Below are 18,697 nucleotides of genomic sequence, written 5' to 3' on the forward strand. Positions count from 1 at the left end.
ATGCTGTTACAATGGAAATTAGGAGGCAGATGTGAACAAGGCCTTAAAGGGGTACTCCGGTGCTCCTGCGTTCTGAACGCTCGGAGCCGGAGTCTGTGATCGTAACATCCTGACAACGCTGGGTGCTGCAGGAGATCGTGGGGGGGGGCCCCAGCAGCAGGACCCCCCTTTGGATAGGGGATAAGAGGTCTAGCAGCGGAGTAAATCTTTAACATGGGGCCTACATGGTGATTTACAGTGAATGGCCACTGTGAGGTGATGGATGGATAGATTAGATTGATATGAGATAGATAGGTATGAGAGATGGATATTAGATGAGAAATTGGTAAATAGGAGATAGATATTTACATAGATATGAAATATATAGATGTGAGATAGATATGAGATACATAGATTAGATAGGAGATAGATAATGTGATAGAAATAAAGATAGATATGAGGTACACATATATACGTAGATAATATGAAACATAAATAGTGTTTACCTCACAGATGTGAGGTAAAAAGATAAAGTGATAGATAAAAAGCAATGAGACCGATAGATATAAGATAAATAAATATGAGATAGATAGATAGATATGAGATGGATGTGAGATAGATAGATAGATATGAGATAGATAGATAGATATGAGATAGATTTGAGATAGATAGATATGAGATATAGATGTGAGATAGATATGAGATAGATAGATAGATATGAGATAGATAGATAGATATGCGATAGATATATAGATAGATATGCGATAGATAGATATGAGATAGATATGAGATAGATAGATAGGTAGATAGATCGATAGGTAGATATGATACATAGATAGTTTCCCTCTCTGTCCTGACTGTGCAGGTATTGTCCCTCTATTTCTATCCCTCAGATTCTAGCGGTCTCTTTTCACCATCTATAGAACAATAGCTGTACAGCCCTCGGTCTCCGCCATCATGGCGCCCACTCCCCCTGTACCGGGGACAGAGCCCGGGCCCGCCGCCGTGCCTCTAGTGTCCGCAGCGCTCTAGGTACCAAACAAAGGATGAAGGGGTTTTTATGTTGTGACCCCGACAAGATGGCGACGCGAAGAGCGGCATAGGTTCTCAAATCTGCTCGGCGGAAGTTGGCTCTTTGTCGCTCAAGATGGCGGCTGGCATGTACCTGGAGCATTATTTAGACAGTAAGTAATGGGGGATGATGAGAGTTGTAGTGGGAGGAAGTACCATGTGACCACCCTGATGTCCGGGAAGCTGATAGAGACAGGGGAAGGGGGTAAAACAGTGGCACAGTCTGTGGGGTGGTACATATGGAAGGTCAGTATACAGGGGCTGGTAGAGATGGAGGGGCAGTATACAGGGGCTGGGAGAGATGGGGGGGGCAGTATACAGGGGCTGGTAGAGATGGGGGGGGGCAGTATACAGGGGCTGGTAGAGATGGGGGGGGGGCAGTATACAGGGGCTGGTAGAGATGGAGGGGCAGTATACAGGGGCTGGTAGAGATGGAGGGGCAGTATACAGGGGCTGGGAGAGATGGGGGGGGGCAGTATACAGGGGCTGGGAGAGATGGGGGGGGCAGTATACAGGGGCTGGTAGAGATGGGGGGGGCAGTATACAGGGGCTGGTAGAGATGGGGGGGGCAGTATACAGGGGCTGGTAGAGATGGGGGGGGCAGTATACAGGGGCTGGGAGAGATGGAGGGGCATTATACAGGGGCTGGTAGAGATGGAGGGGCAGTATACAGGGGCTGGGAGAGATGGAGGGGCAGTATACAGGGGCTGGGAGAGATGGAGGGGCAGTATACAGGGGCTGGGAGAGATGGAGGGGCAGTATACAGGGGCTGGGAGAGATGGAGGGGCAGTATACAGGGGCTGGGAGAGATGGGGGTTCAGTATACAGGGGCTGGGAGAGATGGAGGGGCAGTATACAGGGGCTGGGAGAGATGGAGGGGCAGTATACAGGGGCTGGGAGAGATGGAGGGGCAGTATACAGGGGCTGGGAGAAATGGAGGGGCAGTATACAGGGGCTGGGAGAGATGGAGGGGCAGTATACAGGGGCTGGGAGAGATGGAGGGGCAGTATACAGGGGCTGGGAGAGATGGAGGGGCAGTATACAGGGGCTGGGAGAGATGGAGGGGCAGTATACAGGGGCTGGGAGAGATGGAGGGGCAGTATACAGGGGCTGGGAGAGATGGAGGGGCAGTATACAGGGCCTGGGAGAGATGGAGGGGCAGTATACAGGGGCTGGGAGAGATGGAGGGGCAGTATACGGGGGCTGGGAGAGATGGAGGGGCAGTATACGGGGGCTGGGAGAGATGGAGGGGCAGTATACGGGGGCTGGGAGAGATGGAGGGGCAGTATACGGGGGCTGGGAGAGATGGAGGGGCAGTATACGGGGGCTGGGAGAGATGGAGGGGCAGTATACGGGGGCTGGGAGAGATGGAGGGGCAGTATACGGGGGCTGGGAGAGATGGAGGGGCAGTATACGGGGGCTGGGAGAGATGGAGGGCAGTATACGGGGGCTGGGAGAGATGGAGGGGCAGTATACGGGGGCTGGGAGAGATGGAGGGGCAGTATACGGGGGCTGGGAGAGATGGGGGGGCAGTATACGGGGGCTGGGAGAGATGGGGGGGCAGTATACGGGGGCTGGGAGAGATGGGGGGGCAGTATACGGGGGCTGGTAGAGATTGGGGGCTGGTAGAGATTGGGGGCAGTATACGGGGGCTGGTAGAGATGGGGGGGCAGTATACTGGAGGGGCTGGGAGAGATGGAGGGGGCAGTATACAGAGGCTGGTAGAGATGGAGGGGGCAGTATACTGGAGGGGCTGGTAGAGATGGAGGGGGCAGTATACTGGAGGGGCTGGGAGAGATGGAGGGGGCAGTATACTGGAGGGGCTGGTAGAGATGGAGGGGGCAGTATACTGGAGGGGCTGGGAGAGATGGAGGGGGCAGTATACTGGAGGGGCTGGGAGAGATGGAGGGGGCAGTATACTGGAGGGGCTGGGAGAGATGGAGGGGGCAGTATACTGGAGGGGCTGGGAGAGATGGAGGGGGCAGTATACTGGAGGGGCTGGGAGAGATGGAGGGGGCAGTATACTGGAGGGGCTGGGAGAGATGGAGGGGGCAGTATACTGGAGGGGCTGGGAGAGATGGAGGGGGCAGTACGGATCCGGTCCCCCCCTCACTGAGAAAACGTGATGTGAGCCCAGCCTTACAGTCCGCCTCCTGCAGCACACATCACTGGCTGAAAGCAGGGCTAGTGCTGTGTAGTTCTTCCTATTCACTGACTGCAACCAGAGATTGTGAAATTTAAAAACAAAATAAAAAATAGGAGTAAAAACACAAAATTAGAAAATTGCTTTATATCCTGCAACGATTATATATTCTGTGCATCGTTTGTTTCTAACATAATTGATTGTTTGTTCCTCCCAGGCATAGAAAATTTGCCATTTGAGCTCCAGAGGAACTTCCAGCTGATGAGGGATCTGGATCAGAGAACAGAAGGTGAGTGGAGGTCCATATATCTATCTATCTATCTATATCTATCTCTATCTAATCTAATCTATCTATCTCTTCAACCGATTCTTGGCCGATATTCACGATTTTTGACATTATCGGTATCTGCAATTACCTTGCCGATAATCCAATAATGTCCCTGCCCCGCATGCCGCCCCCATTGCCTCCCCTATCCCCGGTTTTATAATTACCTGTTCCCGGGGTCTGGGGCCCGCACTGCTTCTGGCTCCTGCTGCGTCCTGCGTTACGCTGTGCAGCGCAGTGACGTCACCGTCAGTGCGCACAGTGACAGCTCAGGACGGGAGCCAGAAGTAACGTGGACCCTGGACCCCGGGAACAGGTAATTATAAAACCGGGGATAGGGGAGGCAATGGGGCGGGGGTAGGGGGGGGGGGATGGCTGGGGGGGCAGCAGCGGGGGTAGGGGGGGGATGGCTGGGGGGCAGCGGCATTGGTTGGGGGGACCCCAGGACAGGCAGGGGGAGAGAAGCGGGTGGCGGTGGTGGTGGTCTCTGATTCAGCCAAAGCCGCTACAGTTCACTGATTTAAAGCGGCTTCTTGGGGGGTGGAGAAATAGGCAATAAATTATACCGGAATATCGGTATAAGTTATCGGCTATCGGCCCTAAAAAAACGATATTGGTCGATCCCTAAAATATATATATATATCCTCTGTATGCACAGTAGTTCCTCTGTAGAAAGAAGAATATTGTCACTGGTGCCTCTATAGGTAGTTCCCTGTAGGTCAGTGTTTTCCAACCAGGGAGCCTTCAGCTGTTGCAAAACTACAACTCCCATCATGCCCGAACAGCCAACAGCAGTCCGGGCATGCTGGGAGTTGTAGTTTTGCAACAGCTGGAAGCACCCTGGTTGGAAAACAGTGCTGTAGGTCAATGTCATTGCACAGCGACGATGCATTATAAGGCAGCACTGTTCGCCGTCCGCAACAGTGATGTCCCAAGTCATAGACTCCTATTCACAAGATTGATGGGGGTCCCAGAGGTTGGACGCCCTACCATCATACACTTATTCTCTCTTATTTAAATAATTAATAATTGTGTGTTTTTAAAGGGTTGTCCCAGCTCACCACATTGTATTTTGCGGCCATCTCCTGCCTGTTTGCGATGGCTGGAGTCAGGCGGAAAAGCCAGAAGCAGCCAAAGTGGGAACATTACGCAATTTGTGTCACTCCCATTGACTTTAAAGGGGTATTCCAGGAATTTTTTTTATTTGACTATGCTACAGGGGCTGTAAAGTTAGTGTAGTTCATAATATAGTGTCTGTACCTGTGTGTGACGGTTTTCTCACAATTGTTATGTGATTTTCACCCCAAGATTTTTAACAGCATACAAAATGACTGTTGTCTCAGATTTTTCCCAGGTTGCAATGCAGCCGAGACCTGACATCACTAGTCAGCTGATGACAGGGAGCCTGTCTGCTTCAATGGGTGGAGCGATCACTTGGTGGGAGAGAGATCAATCTGCAACTAATGCAACAGCTGTAGGCACCCTGATTTGAATACCACAAGTCTTTTGAATGGATGCAGCTCATTTATGTTTCAATGGGTGGGGTGGCTGATGTGTGGGAGGTGGGGAAAATGGAATTATGGGATTTGTAGGCAAAGGAGGAAACTTAAACAGGAAAGACTAGTTCACAAAAAGCTAGCTACAGTGTTATGGTAATCTCATGACATAGTCATTTAGACCCCAAGACAAGCGCAGATCCTTCCTAAGCATGTCCATTACTGTCTGCCAGGTACGTACTAAAATCACCTTTTGGTGGAGAACCCCTTTAATGGGAGTTGCACTTCTGCCGTTGCTCTGAGAGTTACGCTGTTTACGTAACTCCTGGTGTTACGTTATGGAAGTACTCCGAAGAAGGAGAAAAAAAGGTTTCCTAACTGGTGACAAAAAGTTATACAGATTTGTAAATTTCTACTATGTAAAAAATGTAATCCTTCCAGTACTAATCAGCTGCTGTATGCTCCAGAGGAAGTTGACGTTCTTTCCAGTCTGACCACAATGCTTTCTGTTGACACTCTGGAGTAGGAGCAAATTGCCCATAGCAAACCTCTCCTGCTCTGGACAGTTCCTGACATGGACAGAAGTGTCAGCAGAGAGCCCTGTGGTCAGACTTGAAAGAGCTACACAACTTCCTCTGGAGCATGCAGCTCAGTTTGGATGGCAACATTTGCTGCCTCCCATAATACATATTTGCTGTGCAATGACATTGAGCTGAGACGACCCCTCTATGCAATAGGGACCTCAGTCACTGGCTGTGTGACAATGCCCCTAATGTTAGAAGGTAGGCGTATTATAAGGTTTAAAGGGACAGAAAACGAACTTAAAATAGTTCCGTTCAATCTTAGACTAGGTTTCCACACAGGTTTTTTGGGGGGAATTTATTTGGAAAGCTGCTGCTGTCGTTTTTGAGCCAAAGCCACAATGGGATCCGCCAGGAAGGAGAAGTATAAGTCCTTTCTTTATATTTCTTTTGAATACCCTTCTGGCTTTGGTTCAAAAGCTGCAGTTTTGCTAAATAAAACGCCAAAAAACAGTGTGATACCCTATCCTTAAACATATTCCTCTTTTCTCCAGATCTGAAATGTCACATAGATCGTCTGTCCTGTCAGTATATGAGCAGCGCCCGGACCATGAGCTCCGAGGAGAAGCTTCAGCTCCTCAGACAAGTGCAGGAGGCCTACAGTAAATGCAAGGAGTATGGAGACGATAAAGTGCAGCTGGCCATGCAGACGTACGAAATGGTGAGCAATGCACGTTGATGCTGTAAAATTACTTTAAAGGGGTATTCCAGTGGAAAACATTTTTTAAGATCAACTGGTGCCAGAAAGGTAAACAGATTTGTAAATTACTTCTATTAAAAAAATCTTAATCCTTCCAGTACTTATCAGCTGCTGTATGCTTCACAGGAAGTTCTTTTTCTGTTTTGAATTTCTTTTCTGTCTGACCACAGTGCTCTCTGCTGACCCCTCTGTCCATTTTTGGAACTGTCAAGCGCAGGAGCAAATCCCCATAGCAAACCTCTCCTGCTCTGGACAGTTCCTGACATGGACAGAGGTGTCAGCAGAGAGCACTGTGGTCAGGCAGAGTAGTATACAGCAGCTGATAATTACTGGAAGGATTAAAAAAATTGAATAGAAGTAATTTACGAATCTGCTAAACTTTCTGGCACCAGTTGATTAAATAAAAAATAGTTTTCCACCGGAGTTCCCCTGTTAATCTGGCATCATTGAGCGGAATCGGATGCGTTTCGGATTTCAGATATTCTTCTGGATTATTGAATTTGTGTTGACTTATTTTAAAACTCTTCTGTAAGAATAGGGATTCCTCTGGAATAAAATAAAAAAACTAACGTTATCTGCAACTCTGTCCGTTTTATCTGTTCTTAGACAAAAGCTTTCCTGAGAGAACTGGACGGGATTAAAGTCATTATTTTATTGTCACTATAACAAAAACTTACATTAAAATAAAGCTTAATTGTTTCTGGGAAGAAATAACTCCTTTATAGCTTTCCTACAAATGTGCCAAGTCTGGAAGGGGTTAAAGTAGATGCAGATCAATGACTGATCAGCAGAAAACCACATAACATAATCCCCAGACTACAGAGTTTGTCTCCCTCTGTTGTGTAATGGTTTAGATGATTTACTTTGTTCTTCCTTCTTTTCAGGTAGACAAACACATCCGCAGGCTGGACACGGACCTCGCTCGCTTTGAAGCTGATTTGAAAGAGAAGCACATAGAATCCAGCGACTATGACAGCTGCTCAAGCAAAGGCAAAAAGAGTGAGGAAATACCTGCCTGCTCATATTACCTTCCTGCCCCTGGAAATATCATTATCTTCATATAAGGGCTGGTGGGGACGTGTGCACGGTGACTTTCCATTATAGTCTAAGGGGACATATGACAATGTGCTCCCTGTGTCCACTTCAATATAAGTTAGGGCTTGTGGAGTCACTGTATACGTAAATTACTTATCTTGAATTATATCCTGTATTATACTCCAGAGCTGTACTCACTATTCTGCTGGTGAGGTCACTGTGTACATACATTACATTACTTATCCTGTACTGATCCTGAGTTATATCCTGTATTATACTCCAGAGCTGTACTCACTATTCTGCTGGTGAGGTCACTGTGTACATACATTACATTACTTATCCTGTACTGATCCTGAGTTATATCCTGTATTATACTCCAGAGCTGTACTCACTATTCTGCTGGTGAGGTCATTGTGTACATACATTATATTACTTATCCTGTACTGATCCCGAGTTATATCCTGTATTATACTCCAGAGCTGTACTCACTATTCTGCTGGTGGGGTCACTGTGTACATACATTACATTACTTATCCTGTACTGATCCTGAGTTATATCCTGTATTATACTCCAGAGCTGTACTCACTATTCTGCTGGTGAGGTCACTGTGTACATACATTACATTACTTATCCTGTACTGATCCTGAGTTATATCCTGTATTATACTCCAGAGCTGTACTCGCTATTCTGCTGGTGAGGTCACTGTGTACATACATTACATTACTTATCCTGTACTGATCCTGAGTTATATCCTGTATTATACTCCAGAGCTGTACTCACTATTCTGCTGGTGAGGTCACTGTGTACATACATTACATTACTTATCCTGTACTGATCCTGAGTTATATCCTGTATTATACTCCAGAGCTGTACTCACTATTCTGCTGGTGAGGTCATTGTGTACTTACATTATATTACTTATCCTGTACTGATCCCGAGTTATATCCTGTATTATACTCCAGAGCTGTACTCACTATTCTGCTGGTGGGGTCACTGTGTACATACATTACATTACTTATCCTGTACTGATCCTGAGTTATATCCTGTATTATACTCCAGAGCTGTACTCACTATTCTGCTGGTGAGGTCACTGTGTACATACATTACATTACTTATCCTGTACTGATCCTGAGTTATATCCTGTATTATACTCCAGAGCTGTACTCACTATTCTGCTGGTGAGGTCACTGTGTACATACATTACTTATCCTGTACTGAGCCTATATTACAACCTGTTTTATACTCCAAAGCTGCAGTCAATTCCTCAGCATCTCCTGTATCTGGTGATTCAGATTCTGTTCTGCCATTACACCAGGCACCACATTAATGGAGATCAGATATACTTAAAGTGTAACCGTCAGATCCAACATTTTTTATTTTATTTTTTTAAATATGTATCACTCAGTACCTAATCCTGACCGTGTACATTTATTTTTGTGTCTAGCACCTTTATTTATTTTTTTATTACACTTTTAATTTAGCTCACTAGTCTGAATTCCTCTCAAAGGGAGGGGGCGTGGCCTCACTGTGCAGGTCTCCGCCCCCTCCCTCAGTATGCTGTCTGCTCACATCTCCCCTAGCATTAGCAAAACTACAACTCCCAGCTTGTCCTCACTGACAGTAGCGGGACACAAGATGACAGTGGGAGGATTTTTCCTCCAGCTCTGAGCCCTGCGCTCACAGCTGTCAATCAAGGAAGTGTGTCCATGACATAGGTGACGACTCATGGACACAGCAGGACTAGTATGTGTCCAAGCAGGCAGGGGGGGCAGTTGTATGACTGGCTTTATCTGTATGAAATACTGAAAATTTTCTAATGAAAGCAATTGTAAAACCTATTGGTTATACATGCTTTAAAACATATCAAAAGTTTTTGTATCTAACAGCGCCCATTTAAAGTTGTATGTTTGTTTGACTTTAAGCTTATTGCTAGTTTCCATTCACGTAGCAGAATTATGAATGCAGCCTTGGAGTATTTAACAGGCAATTACTCAAGACTAGTTAAAGATAAATAGAGTTTAGAACGTTATTTATGTAAATTAAGTATTTGACGCCCCCCCCCCCCTCCTTCAAGTACAGAAGTCTGTTCTCATATAAAAGCAAAAAATTACCGGCTGAGCACATTATATACAAAATGCAGAAATCTAAGGTGGTTGTGTTTTTTTTTAATTTATTTTTTGTTTTGTTTTTTTGTAGTAGGGGCAGCATTATTCCCTATAATACACATTTCAGCTGCTGAAGAACCTCTTGAGGAGGTTTCCCCTTTCTATTCCTAATCATTTATTGATTCACATCTATGTCATAACATTACAAGGGTATGGGCTGCAGCTTCTTTATAGTGTTCTGCTGCTCCTTCCTCTGTCTGGAGGATATTCGCCTCTGTCTTCCTCTATGGCACTGATGGAGTTCTCACTTTCATTGCAAATAAATGTTCCCAATAAATCATCCCTTCTTTTTTCTTACCTCTAGATGTGGCCCCTCACCCCTTTTGTTCTCGCCCCAACATTGGGATAACACTCTGATTATCCTTCCTGCAGAGGGTAGAGGTCAGAAGGAGAAGAAAGCCCCTAAGGTCAGATCAAAGGTGAAGAATTCCGATGACGAGACAACAAAGAGCGGACAGAAGAAGATCAAATTGGTTCAGACGTAAGTGATGTGTCACTTGGGGTGTATGAGGGGGTTGTACTTATGGCAGGTGGGAAGTAGAAGCTCTCCCCTTATTGAGGTTAGACCACCTTAGCCATCTGACAATCTAGTTAGAGTACCTGTCACTAAATACTTTTCTAAACTAACTCAGGCTATGTTCCCTAACTACTCCTAACATCCCTTCCACCCTTCCACCCAGAAAATATTCCAGAGCTTTAAAAAGCTGTGTATCTTACCTTTTTATTCTTGCTCAAATAGTGAAATCTCCCAGCAGAAGAAAGTGGGTGTTTCCCAGCAGGCATGACATCACTGAAGCCTGCTGGGGGACCAATTCCACCCTCACATCGTTGCATTGCTGTGATGAATTGAAGACCTCAAGCTCTGTGCAGCAGCTTTCAGTCTGTGTAGCTTTCAGTGAGGCTCTATACAGCTTTCAGTCTGGGTAGCTTTCAGTCTGGGTAGCTTTCAGTCTGTGCAGCTTTCAGTCTGTGCAGCTTTCAGTCTGTGCAGCTTTCAGTCTGTGCAGCTTTCAGTCTGTGCAGCTTTCAGTCTGTGCAGCTTTCAGTCTGTGCAGCTTTCAGTGAGGCTCTCAGCAGCTGTCAATCAAGCTCGGTGCAGAGAAACACTTCCTGAGTTTGGTCTCCTGCCGTTGCAAGCAGGAGACCAAAATCTGAAATTTTGACCAGACGGAATGTGTTCTGGCCAAGAAGGGAGACCCCTGGTGGCAAGAAGTGTACAGCCAAAACAGTTTTATTTTTTTAATGGAAGCCAATTTAGTAGTTTTGAAACAGCTCGGGGGCTCCCTGGTTGGGAAACACTATCTTATCCATAGGATAGGCAAGAAGTGTCTGATCTCCGGGGTTTCCGACTGCTGTGGCCCACTGCAGTCTTAAGAACGGGGTCTGGTTCTGGAACGGTGGGGTCACTTTTTTTGCTCTATGTATTGTACTCGGATGCTCCCATACATGTAGCGTACGCCGACACGTTGGTCAATGCAGCGGGAAGTGCAAGGCCTTGTTCTAGAAATAGTAAATACATTTTGAAATGCTGGAGTACCCCTTTAACTGTGTGGGTAGTTTAGTTGCTTGTACTTTATAATGTATAATAATACTATCCTTGATGTCAAATAGATATGTGCTCTACTGATTACTGCTGAGCTTGTGCTTCTACACAGGAGCCAGTCATAGCAAGCAAAGCTGCAGTGTAAAGCATTGAGTGAGCAACAGTAACATGATCCCAAATAAAGACAACCTCTCTGACTGCAATAGACAGTGCAGCTAAGCTTAAAGTGGTACTCCCCTGGAAACCTTATTATTATTATTATTATTATTATTATTATTTTTACTAAACTGGTGCCAGAAAGTTATACAGATTTCTAAATTACTTCTATTTAAAAATCTTAAATCCTTCCAGTACTTATCAGCTGCTGTATGCTCCAGAGAAACTTCTTTTCTTTTTGAATCTCTTTTCTGTCTATGCTGAACTGTCCAGAACAGAAGCAAATCCTCATAGCAAACCCCTCCTGCTCTGGACAGTTCCTGATACGGACAGAGGTGTCAGCAGAGAGCACTGAAAACAAACTCAAAAAGTAAACAACTTCCTGTGTATTATACAGCAGCTGATAAGTACTAGAAGGATTAAAAATTTTAAATAGAAGTAATTTACAAATCTGTTTAACTTTCTGGCACCAGTTGATGTAAAAAAAAATATTTTTCCAGTGGAGTACCCCTTTAAAGGAGATGTCCGGTGCAAACTCTTCTTATTCCATTCTGCCAAGGCTGCAAAAAAAAAAGAGAAAAACTTTTATTTACCTTCCTACGTTCCCCCGGAGCTCCGCAACAGCTGTTCGGTCAGCCGGGCTGTCTACTTACTACTTCCCTTAGCCCGGGACGTCACACGGCGCTTCAGACTATCACCGGCCGAAGCAATGTCCTGCCTCAGCCGGTGATAGTCTGAAGCGCCGTGTGACGACCCGGGCTAAGGGAAGTAGTAAGTAGACAGCCCGGCCGACCGAACAGCTGTTGCGGAGCTCCGGGGGAACGTAGGAAGGTAAATACATTTTTCTCTTTTTTTTTTCTTTGCAGCCCGGGCAGGATGGAATAGGAAAAGTCCACACCGGACATCTCCTTTAAATCTCTGATTATAGCTAGTGATAGAAGACCACTGGGATTGAAAAAAAATTAATGGAAGCCACATAGGTAATTTTTAGCAACCCCCCAGCTGTATTTCCAGGGACAAAAGGAAATGATGCAAAGTTCAATCACCTTTCAGTCATTCCGATCTCTTCATTTCTAGGGCAGAATATGGCACTCCTGCTAGTAATTTTGGGAAAGTGCACCCTTCTGATGTTCTGGATATGCCTGTGGACCCCAATGAACCCACATACTGCCTGTGCCACCAGGTGTCCTATGGAGAGATGATCGGCTGTGACAATCCAGATGTAAGAGCCTGACTGGGCTGAATAACCTGTACTAGTAGAATATCTCTTCACTCTTCACATCATTTATCTGTGGTTGTCTTAAGAGGATGTTCACATGCTGTGAAATTGCTGCAGATTTTCCTTATTCATTTCAATAGTGCAGTATAAAATCTGCAGCAACTCTGCAATAAATCTGCAGCGTGTAAACATACCCTTAGGGGGAGGGTCATAAGTAGCGCATTCGCAGTTTACTGCACGTGAAATTTCGCTTGTGGATTTTCCGCTGCAGACTTTCTTCAACTAGAAACCTACAAGTGGATTATGTTGTTATCCATTGAAGTCAAGTGGAATTTCATGTGTGACCCTCCCCTAAAGGAGTATTCCCATCTAGGACACAGGATATGACATAAATGTCTGATACATGTATGTGCTACCTTGGGCACCCACACCTATCTCTAGATGAGGGGCTCCCCCGGCTGCTGGTCTATTTTACACAGTTTGCGTACTTCACATAGAGGTGTATGAAAGTTGCACAAGCAGTGTAGCTCTGTGTGTGCTGTGATCCATGTTCACTTGATGATGGGGCCCCCGCTTAAAGGGGTACTCCGGCCCTAAGACAACAATTCCCCTATCCAAAGGATAGGGGATAAGATGTCTGACCGCGGGGGACTCCCGCAATCTTGCATTTGGCACACAGCGCTGCCAGCTCAAACTGCCGGGTGCCGACTACGCCCCCTCCCATAGACTTGCATAGCGGGGGTGGGACGTCACACGGGGGCGGGGTCGTGACGTCACGATACTCCGGCCCCGTGGTTGGCACCCGGCAGTTTGTGAGCTGGCAGCGCGGCGTGCAGCTGAAAGAGGTGGGTGCAGAATGGGGTCCCCAACGGCGGGAGCCCCGCGGTCAGACATCTTATTCCCTATCCTTTGGATAGGGGATAAGATGTCTTAGGGCCGGAGTAACCCTTTAACACTATGGGGTAAGTTCACACGTAGATTTTCCATTCAAATTTTAAAGGCAGAAAATCCACACTATTAAACATGATTTATACAGATTTCACCCACATGACCAGCAGTGCAGATTATCAAATGGCATTTTATATTGTGGAAATATATAAAATATATATATATGAGGAACATTGTGCCTCCTGTTCTCTGGATTAGTAAGGATTCCCGGCAGATGAACTTTAGGTGATTAAACATTATAGTACACCTCATGATCTTGTTAAATTTTATAATCTTCCCAGTTCACTGCCCCCATCACGATAAACTACCCCCTGTCTTTATTTTAATAATTTTTTAGTTTTCTACTTTTATATCACTCTGTATTTTCTGCTCAGTCAGTCATATTCACAGACTGGGAAGGGGCGTTCCCCAGCAGGCGTGACATCATCTGAAGCCATACAGGGGAGAACTTCCTCCCTCACACAGCCAAGAGCAGTTCTGTGTGAGATGAGCTATGATTGGCTAAGGCTGCACATACCCCCCCTCAGCAATACAGACTGCATTTCCTGATTTTGGTCTTCTGCCAGGCCAGCAGGAGTCCAAAGTCTGTGCAAGAGATGGGGGGGGGGAATGTACTCTGGACAAGTAGGGAGACACCTAGTGGTCGCTTTTCTAAACACAAATAAAACATAGAAAACTTTTTATATATTTTTTTTTTAAACAAAGTACGTGAGAGATTTTTTTTTATTTACCATAAAGAGTGCAATAGCAAAAATTTGTTTTAATGAGTACCCATTTAAATTGGTATGTTTTCACATTAGAGACGTGAGGTGAACATAATCACGTATGAAATGTCAAAACGTAAATCGGAAGATAATAAATCTAGCTCAATGAGAAATTGAAACCCTAATGTGAAGTGATTTTGAAAACCAGACAATCGTAGTAAATCGGGGCCTACGTCTTTTGCTTTGTTACCTCAGTGCTCGATCGAATGGTTCCACTTCGCCTGTGTTGGCCTTGCTACAAAACCTCGTGGAAAATGGTAAGTAGATTATTCTGGTGGGTGAGACCAGTCTGAATTCTGCACACGTGCGAATACACTGTCTTCTCTGCTGCCCCTTAAAGGGTTACTCAACTGCCCTATCGTTCATAACATTTAGTTCCGAACGCTGGGTGCGGGCTGCGGGGGGTCGGGACGTCACTGCCACGCCCCCTTGTGACGTCACACCACGCCCCCTCAATGCAAGTCTATGAGAGGGGGCGTGGCGACTGCCACGCCCCCTCTCATAGACTTGCATTGAGGGGGGGTGGCCGTGATGTCACGACCCCCCCGCAACCCGCTCCCAGCATTCGGAACTAAATGTTCCGTACGCTGAGGCAGTGGAGTAACCCTTTAATGCCTCTGGTCACAAAGTTCCCCTCCTCAGTGCTATCGCTTTGTGCTTTTTGCTCCTCTCTGCTTTTCCTCGCTCCTTTTCATACCAGTTCTTTGCCTTGTTCTCTGTACTGCCTCTTCTGCCCCTTTTCACTAAAACTTTTTCTTGTGCTTCTCATATTGCTTGTCCCTCCTCAGTGCCAACTTGTTGCCTTCCTCCCTACCAGTCAATACTTAGGCTTTCTTGCTTTTCACCAGTTCCATAGGGTTTTCTTTTCTTGCCCATCATCAGTGCCACTGTTTTTTCTTTCTCCATCTCTTTTCTTTTCCTCAATGCCGTCAATCCTTTCCCTCACTCCAGTGTTTCCTTCCTTGCTGTTCTCTACGATTTCTTACTCTACCCTAGTGCCACCACTTAGTTTTTCTTGCTTTTAAAGGAAAACTGTCAGCTTGCAACCCCCCCCCCCCCCCCCCCCCCCACCACACACACTCTATCCAGCGGTACTGGCTGGTAGTGCAGGGGATGCTGATCAGTTTGATGCCTATCAGCCTATGCCTGACGGCAATGTCTCCCAGTGTGCCTCCAGCTGTTGCAAAACTACAACTCAAAAGCATACCAGGAGTTGTAGTTTTGCAACAGCTGGAGGCACACTGGTTGGGAAACACTGATATGGAGGTAGGGACAGAAGATAAAACCCTAAGAGGACTGAAGGCAGCGGTACTTGACCTGAATGTTGGAACTGGTTAAAGGAAAGCTGTCAGCTTGCTCCCCCCACACTAACAAGTGGTACTGGCAGGGGAAAAAAACTAAGATTTCGTCCGAAACCCGAGATCCGGGTACGGTAGGCATCAAACTGATCAGCATCCCCCACACTATCAGCCAGTACCTCTGGTTAGTGCGGGGGGAGCAAGCTGACAGCTTTCCTTTAACCAGTTCCAACATTCAGGTCAAGTACCGCTGCCTTCACTCCTCTTAGGGTTTTGTCTTCTCTCCCCTACCTCCATATCAGTGTTTCCCAACCAGTGTGCCTCCAGCTGTTGCAAAACTACAACTCCCAGCATGCTTTTGAGTTTTAGTTTTGCAACAGCTGGAGGCACACTGGGAGACATTGCTCTGTCAGGCATAGGCAACCTTCGGCATTGAAGATGTTTTGGACTACGTCTCCCATGATGCTCTTCCAGTCAAAATGCTGCCGAAGCATCATGGAAGTTGTAGTCCAAAACAGGTTGCCTATGCCTGCTCTGTGTAAACAAAAATAAAAATAAAAAATTTTATATTAAAAATGTGTCTGTCATTGTCTCTCCTTTTCTTATTTTCGTTGCAGGTACTGCCCACGCTGCTCTCAGGAGAGAAAGAAGAAATAAAGTGCCCTGCGGAGGTCCCCTGTGGGGAGAGGGCAGCGAGTATAAGGGAGTCGGTGCTACCTGATGCAATTTTTGTATCCTAGGAGGACAGTTACACTTGTCAATGACAGTATTAGACGTTCCCTCCGGGTGCTGTTGTATTGTTTTGGAGGGAAACTTCTCATCGTGACAGAATTAGTCATATGACAAGCCGATTCACCAGAGCACCCGTAAGCTCTGCCTTGGCCTTGTCATTTTGCACCTGTCCCTCCTCCCATCTATGGCTCCCAGATATCTACTTCACCCCTTAAAGGGGTTATCCAGGAATTGAAAAACAGAGCTGATTTCTTAAAAAAAAAAAAAAAATATACAGCACAACTTCTGTTCTCTGGCCATGTCTGGTATTGCAACTCAGTTCCATTGAAATTAATAGTCAAGTTGTAGTACCACACGCAACCTGAAGACAGGGGTTGTGCTGTTTTTACAGGAAATTCACTTTGGTTTTTCTATTCCCAAATAATCCCTTCAACTTCATTACCTACACCAGTGGTCCCCAAACTGTGGCCCTCCAGATGTTGCAAAACTACAACTCCCAGCATGCCTGGACAGCCAACGGCTGTCCAGGCATGCTGGGAATTGTAGTTTTGCAACATCTGGAGGGCCACAGTTTGGGGACCACTGACTTACACATTTTATCTATCTCTAGAGAACAACTTGACTCTCATATCTTGACTCTTTTTACCTTTTGATATATGAACTACCTCCAGATAATGTTCTGTATCTGCCCCATTTATTGGCTTTTTTTCTTTTCTGAATACTTTTTGATGAATACATCTAAAAAAAATATATATATATAAAAACACTAAGTAGCAAAACACTACAGAACATGTCAGGTGCCAAACGTGTTATCTTCCTTCTCAATCTCTCATTTCTTCCACCTCTGCGCAGACATCTGCTCATATGTCACCCAACTCCACCTGGATATCTGCCATTAAGGTGGCCGTACAGATATACACATTACATAAACGTAACCCATCTACAGTGGGGCACAAAAGTATTTAGTCAGCCAATAATTGTGCAAGTTTTACCACTTATAAAGATGAGAGGCGCCTGTAATTTTCATCATAGGTTATAACCTCAACTGTGAGAGACATAATGAGAAAAAAAATCCATAAAATCATTGTCTGATTTTTAAAGAATTTACTTGCAAATTATGGTGGAAAATAAGTATTTGGTCAATAACAAAAGTTCATCTCAATACTTTGTTATATACCCTTTGTTGGCAATGACAGAGGTCAAACTTTTCCTGTAAGTCTTCACAAGGTTTTCACACACTGTCGCTGGTATTTTGGCCCATTCCTCCATGCAGATCTCCTCTAGAGCAGTGATGTTTTGGGACTGTCGCTGGACAACACAGACTTTCAACTCCCTCCAAAGGTTTTCTATGGGGTTGAGATCTCGAGACTGGCTAGGCCACTCCAGGACCTTGAAATGCTTCTTACGAAGCCACTCCTTCGTTGCCTGGGCGGTGTGTTTGGGATCATTGTAACGCTGAAAGACCCAGCCACGTTTCATCTTCAATGCCCTTGCTGATGGAAGGAGGTTTTAACTCAAAATCTCACGATACATGGCCCCATTCATTCTTTCCTTTACATGGATCAGTCATCCTGGTCCTTTAGCAGAAAAACAGCCCCAAAGCATGATGTTTTAATCCCATGCTTCACAGTAGGAATGGTGTTCTTTGGATGCAACTCAGCATTCTTTCTTCTCCAAACATGACGAGTTGAGCTTTTACCAAAAAGTTCTACTTTGGTTTCTTTTGACCATATGACATTTTCCCAATACTCTTCTGTATCATCCAAATGCACTCTAGCAAACTTCAGACAGGCCCGGACATGTACTGGCTTAAGCAGGGGGACACTTCTGGCACAGCATGATTTGAGTCCCTGGCGGCGGAGTGTGTTACTGATGGTAGCCTTTGTTACTTTGGTCCCAGCTCTCTGCAGGTCATTCACTAGGTCCCCGCCATGTGGTTCTGGGATTTTTGCTCACAATTCTTGTGATCATTTTGACATTTTTCGTGGAGCCCCAGATCGAGGGAGATTATCAGTGGTCTTGTATGTCTTCCATTTTCTAATAATTGCTCCCACAGTTGATTTGTTCACACCAAGCTGCTTGCCTATTGCAGATTCAGTCTTCCCAGCCTGGTGCAGGTCTACAATTTTGTTCCTGGTGTCCTTCGACAGCTCTTTGGTCTTGGCCACAGTGGAGTCTGGAGTGTGACTGTTTGAGTTTGTGGACAGGTGTCTTTTATACTGATAACAAGTTCAAACAGGAGCAATTTAATACAGGTAACGAGTGGAGGACAGAGGAGTGAGAGCCAGAAATCTTGCTTGTTTGTAGGTGACCAAATACTTATTTTTCCACCATAATTTGCAAATAAATTCTTTAAAAATCAGACAATTTGACTTTATGGATTTTTTTTTCTCATTCTGTCTCTCATAGTTGAGGTTATAACCTATGATGAAAATTACAGGCCTCTCTCATCTTTAAGTGGGAGAACTTGCACAATTGGTGGCTGACTAAATACTTTTTTGCCCCACTTTATTTAGCATTTCCAAATGACCGTGTATTGCGT

The 18,697-nt window shown here is 45.5% G+C and overlaps 1 protein-coding gene across 1 annotated transcript; it reads left to right on the forward strand.

Annotated features, from left to right (window-relative positions):
* Nucleotides 1-889: 889 nt before the first annotated feature.
* On the forward strand, nt 890-16,608 carry ING4 (inhibitor of growth family member 4). The gene is made up of 8 exons (XM_056530779.1): nt 890-1,163; nt 3,411-3,482; nt 6,090-6,256; nt 7,180-7,294; nt 9,868-9,976; nt 12,272-12,416; nt 14,321-14,382; nt 16,041-16,608. The coding sequence occupies exons 1-8, from the start codon at nt 1,127-1,129 to the stop codon at nt 16,078-16,080; spliced, it is 747 nt and encodes a 248-aa protein (XP_056386754.1). The 5' UTR covers nt 890-1,126; the 3' UTR covers nt 16,081-16,608.
* The last annotated feature ends 2,089 nt before the right edge of the window (nt 16,609-18,697 follow it).

The sequence above is a fragment of the Hyla sarda genome, chromosome 7 (genome assembly GCF_029499605.1).
Source record: "Hyla sarda isolate aHylSar1 chromosome 7, aHylSar1.hap1, whole genome shotgun sequence".
Classification (NCBI taxonomy): domain Eukaryota; kingdom Metazoa; phylum Chordata; class Amphibia; order Anura; family Hylidae; genus Hyla; species Hyla sarda.

Bases quoted from the DNA above. Each gene is read 5' to 3' on its own strand.
- ING4 (XM_056530779.1), top strand. From the start codon at position 1,127: ATGGCGGCTGGCATGTACCTGGAGCATTATTTAGACA. The intron at 6,257-7,179 runs GTGAGCAATGCA...CCTTCTTTTCAG, and splicing joins CCATGCAGACGTACGAAATG to GTAGACAAACACATCCGCAG. The intron at 7,295-9,867 runs GTGAGGAAATAC...TCCTTCCTGCAG, and splicing joins CTCAAGCAAAGGCAAAAAGA to AGGGTAGAGGTCAGAAGGAG.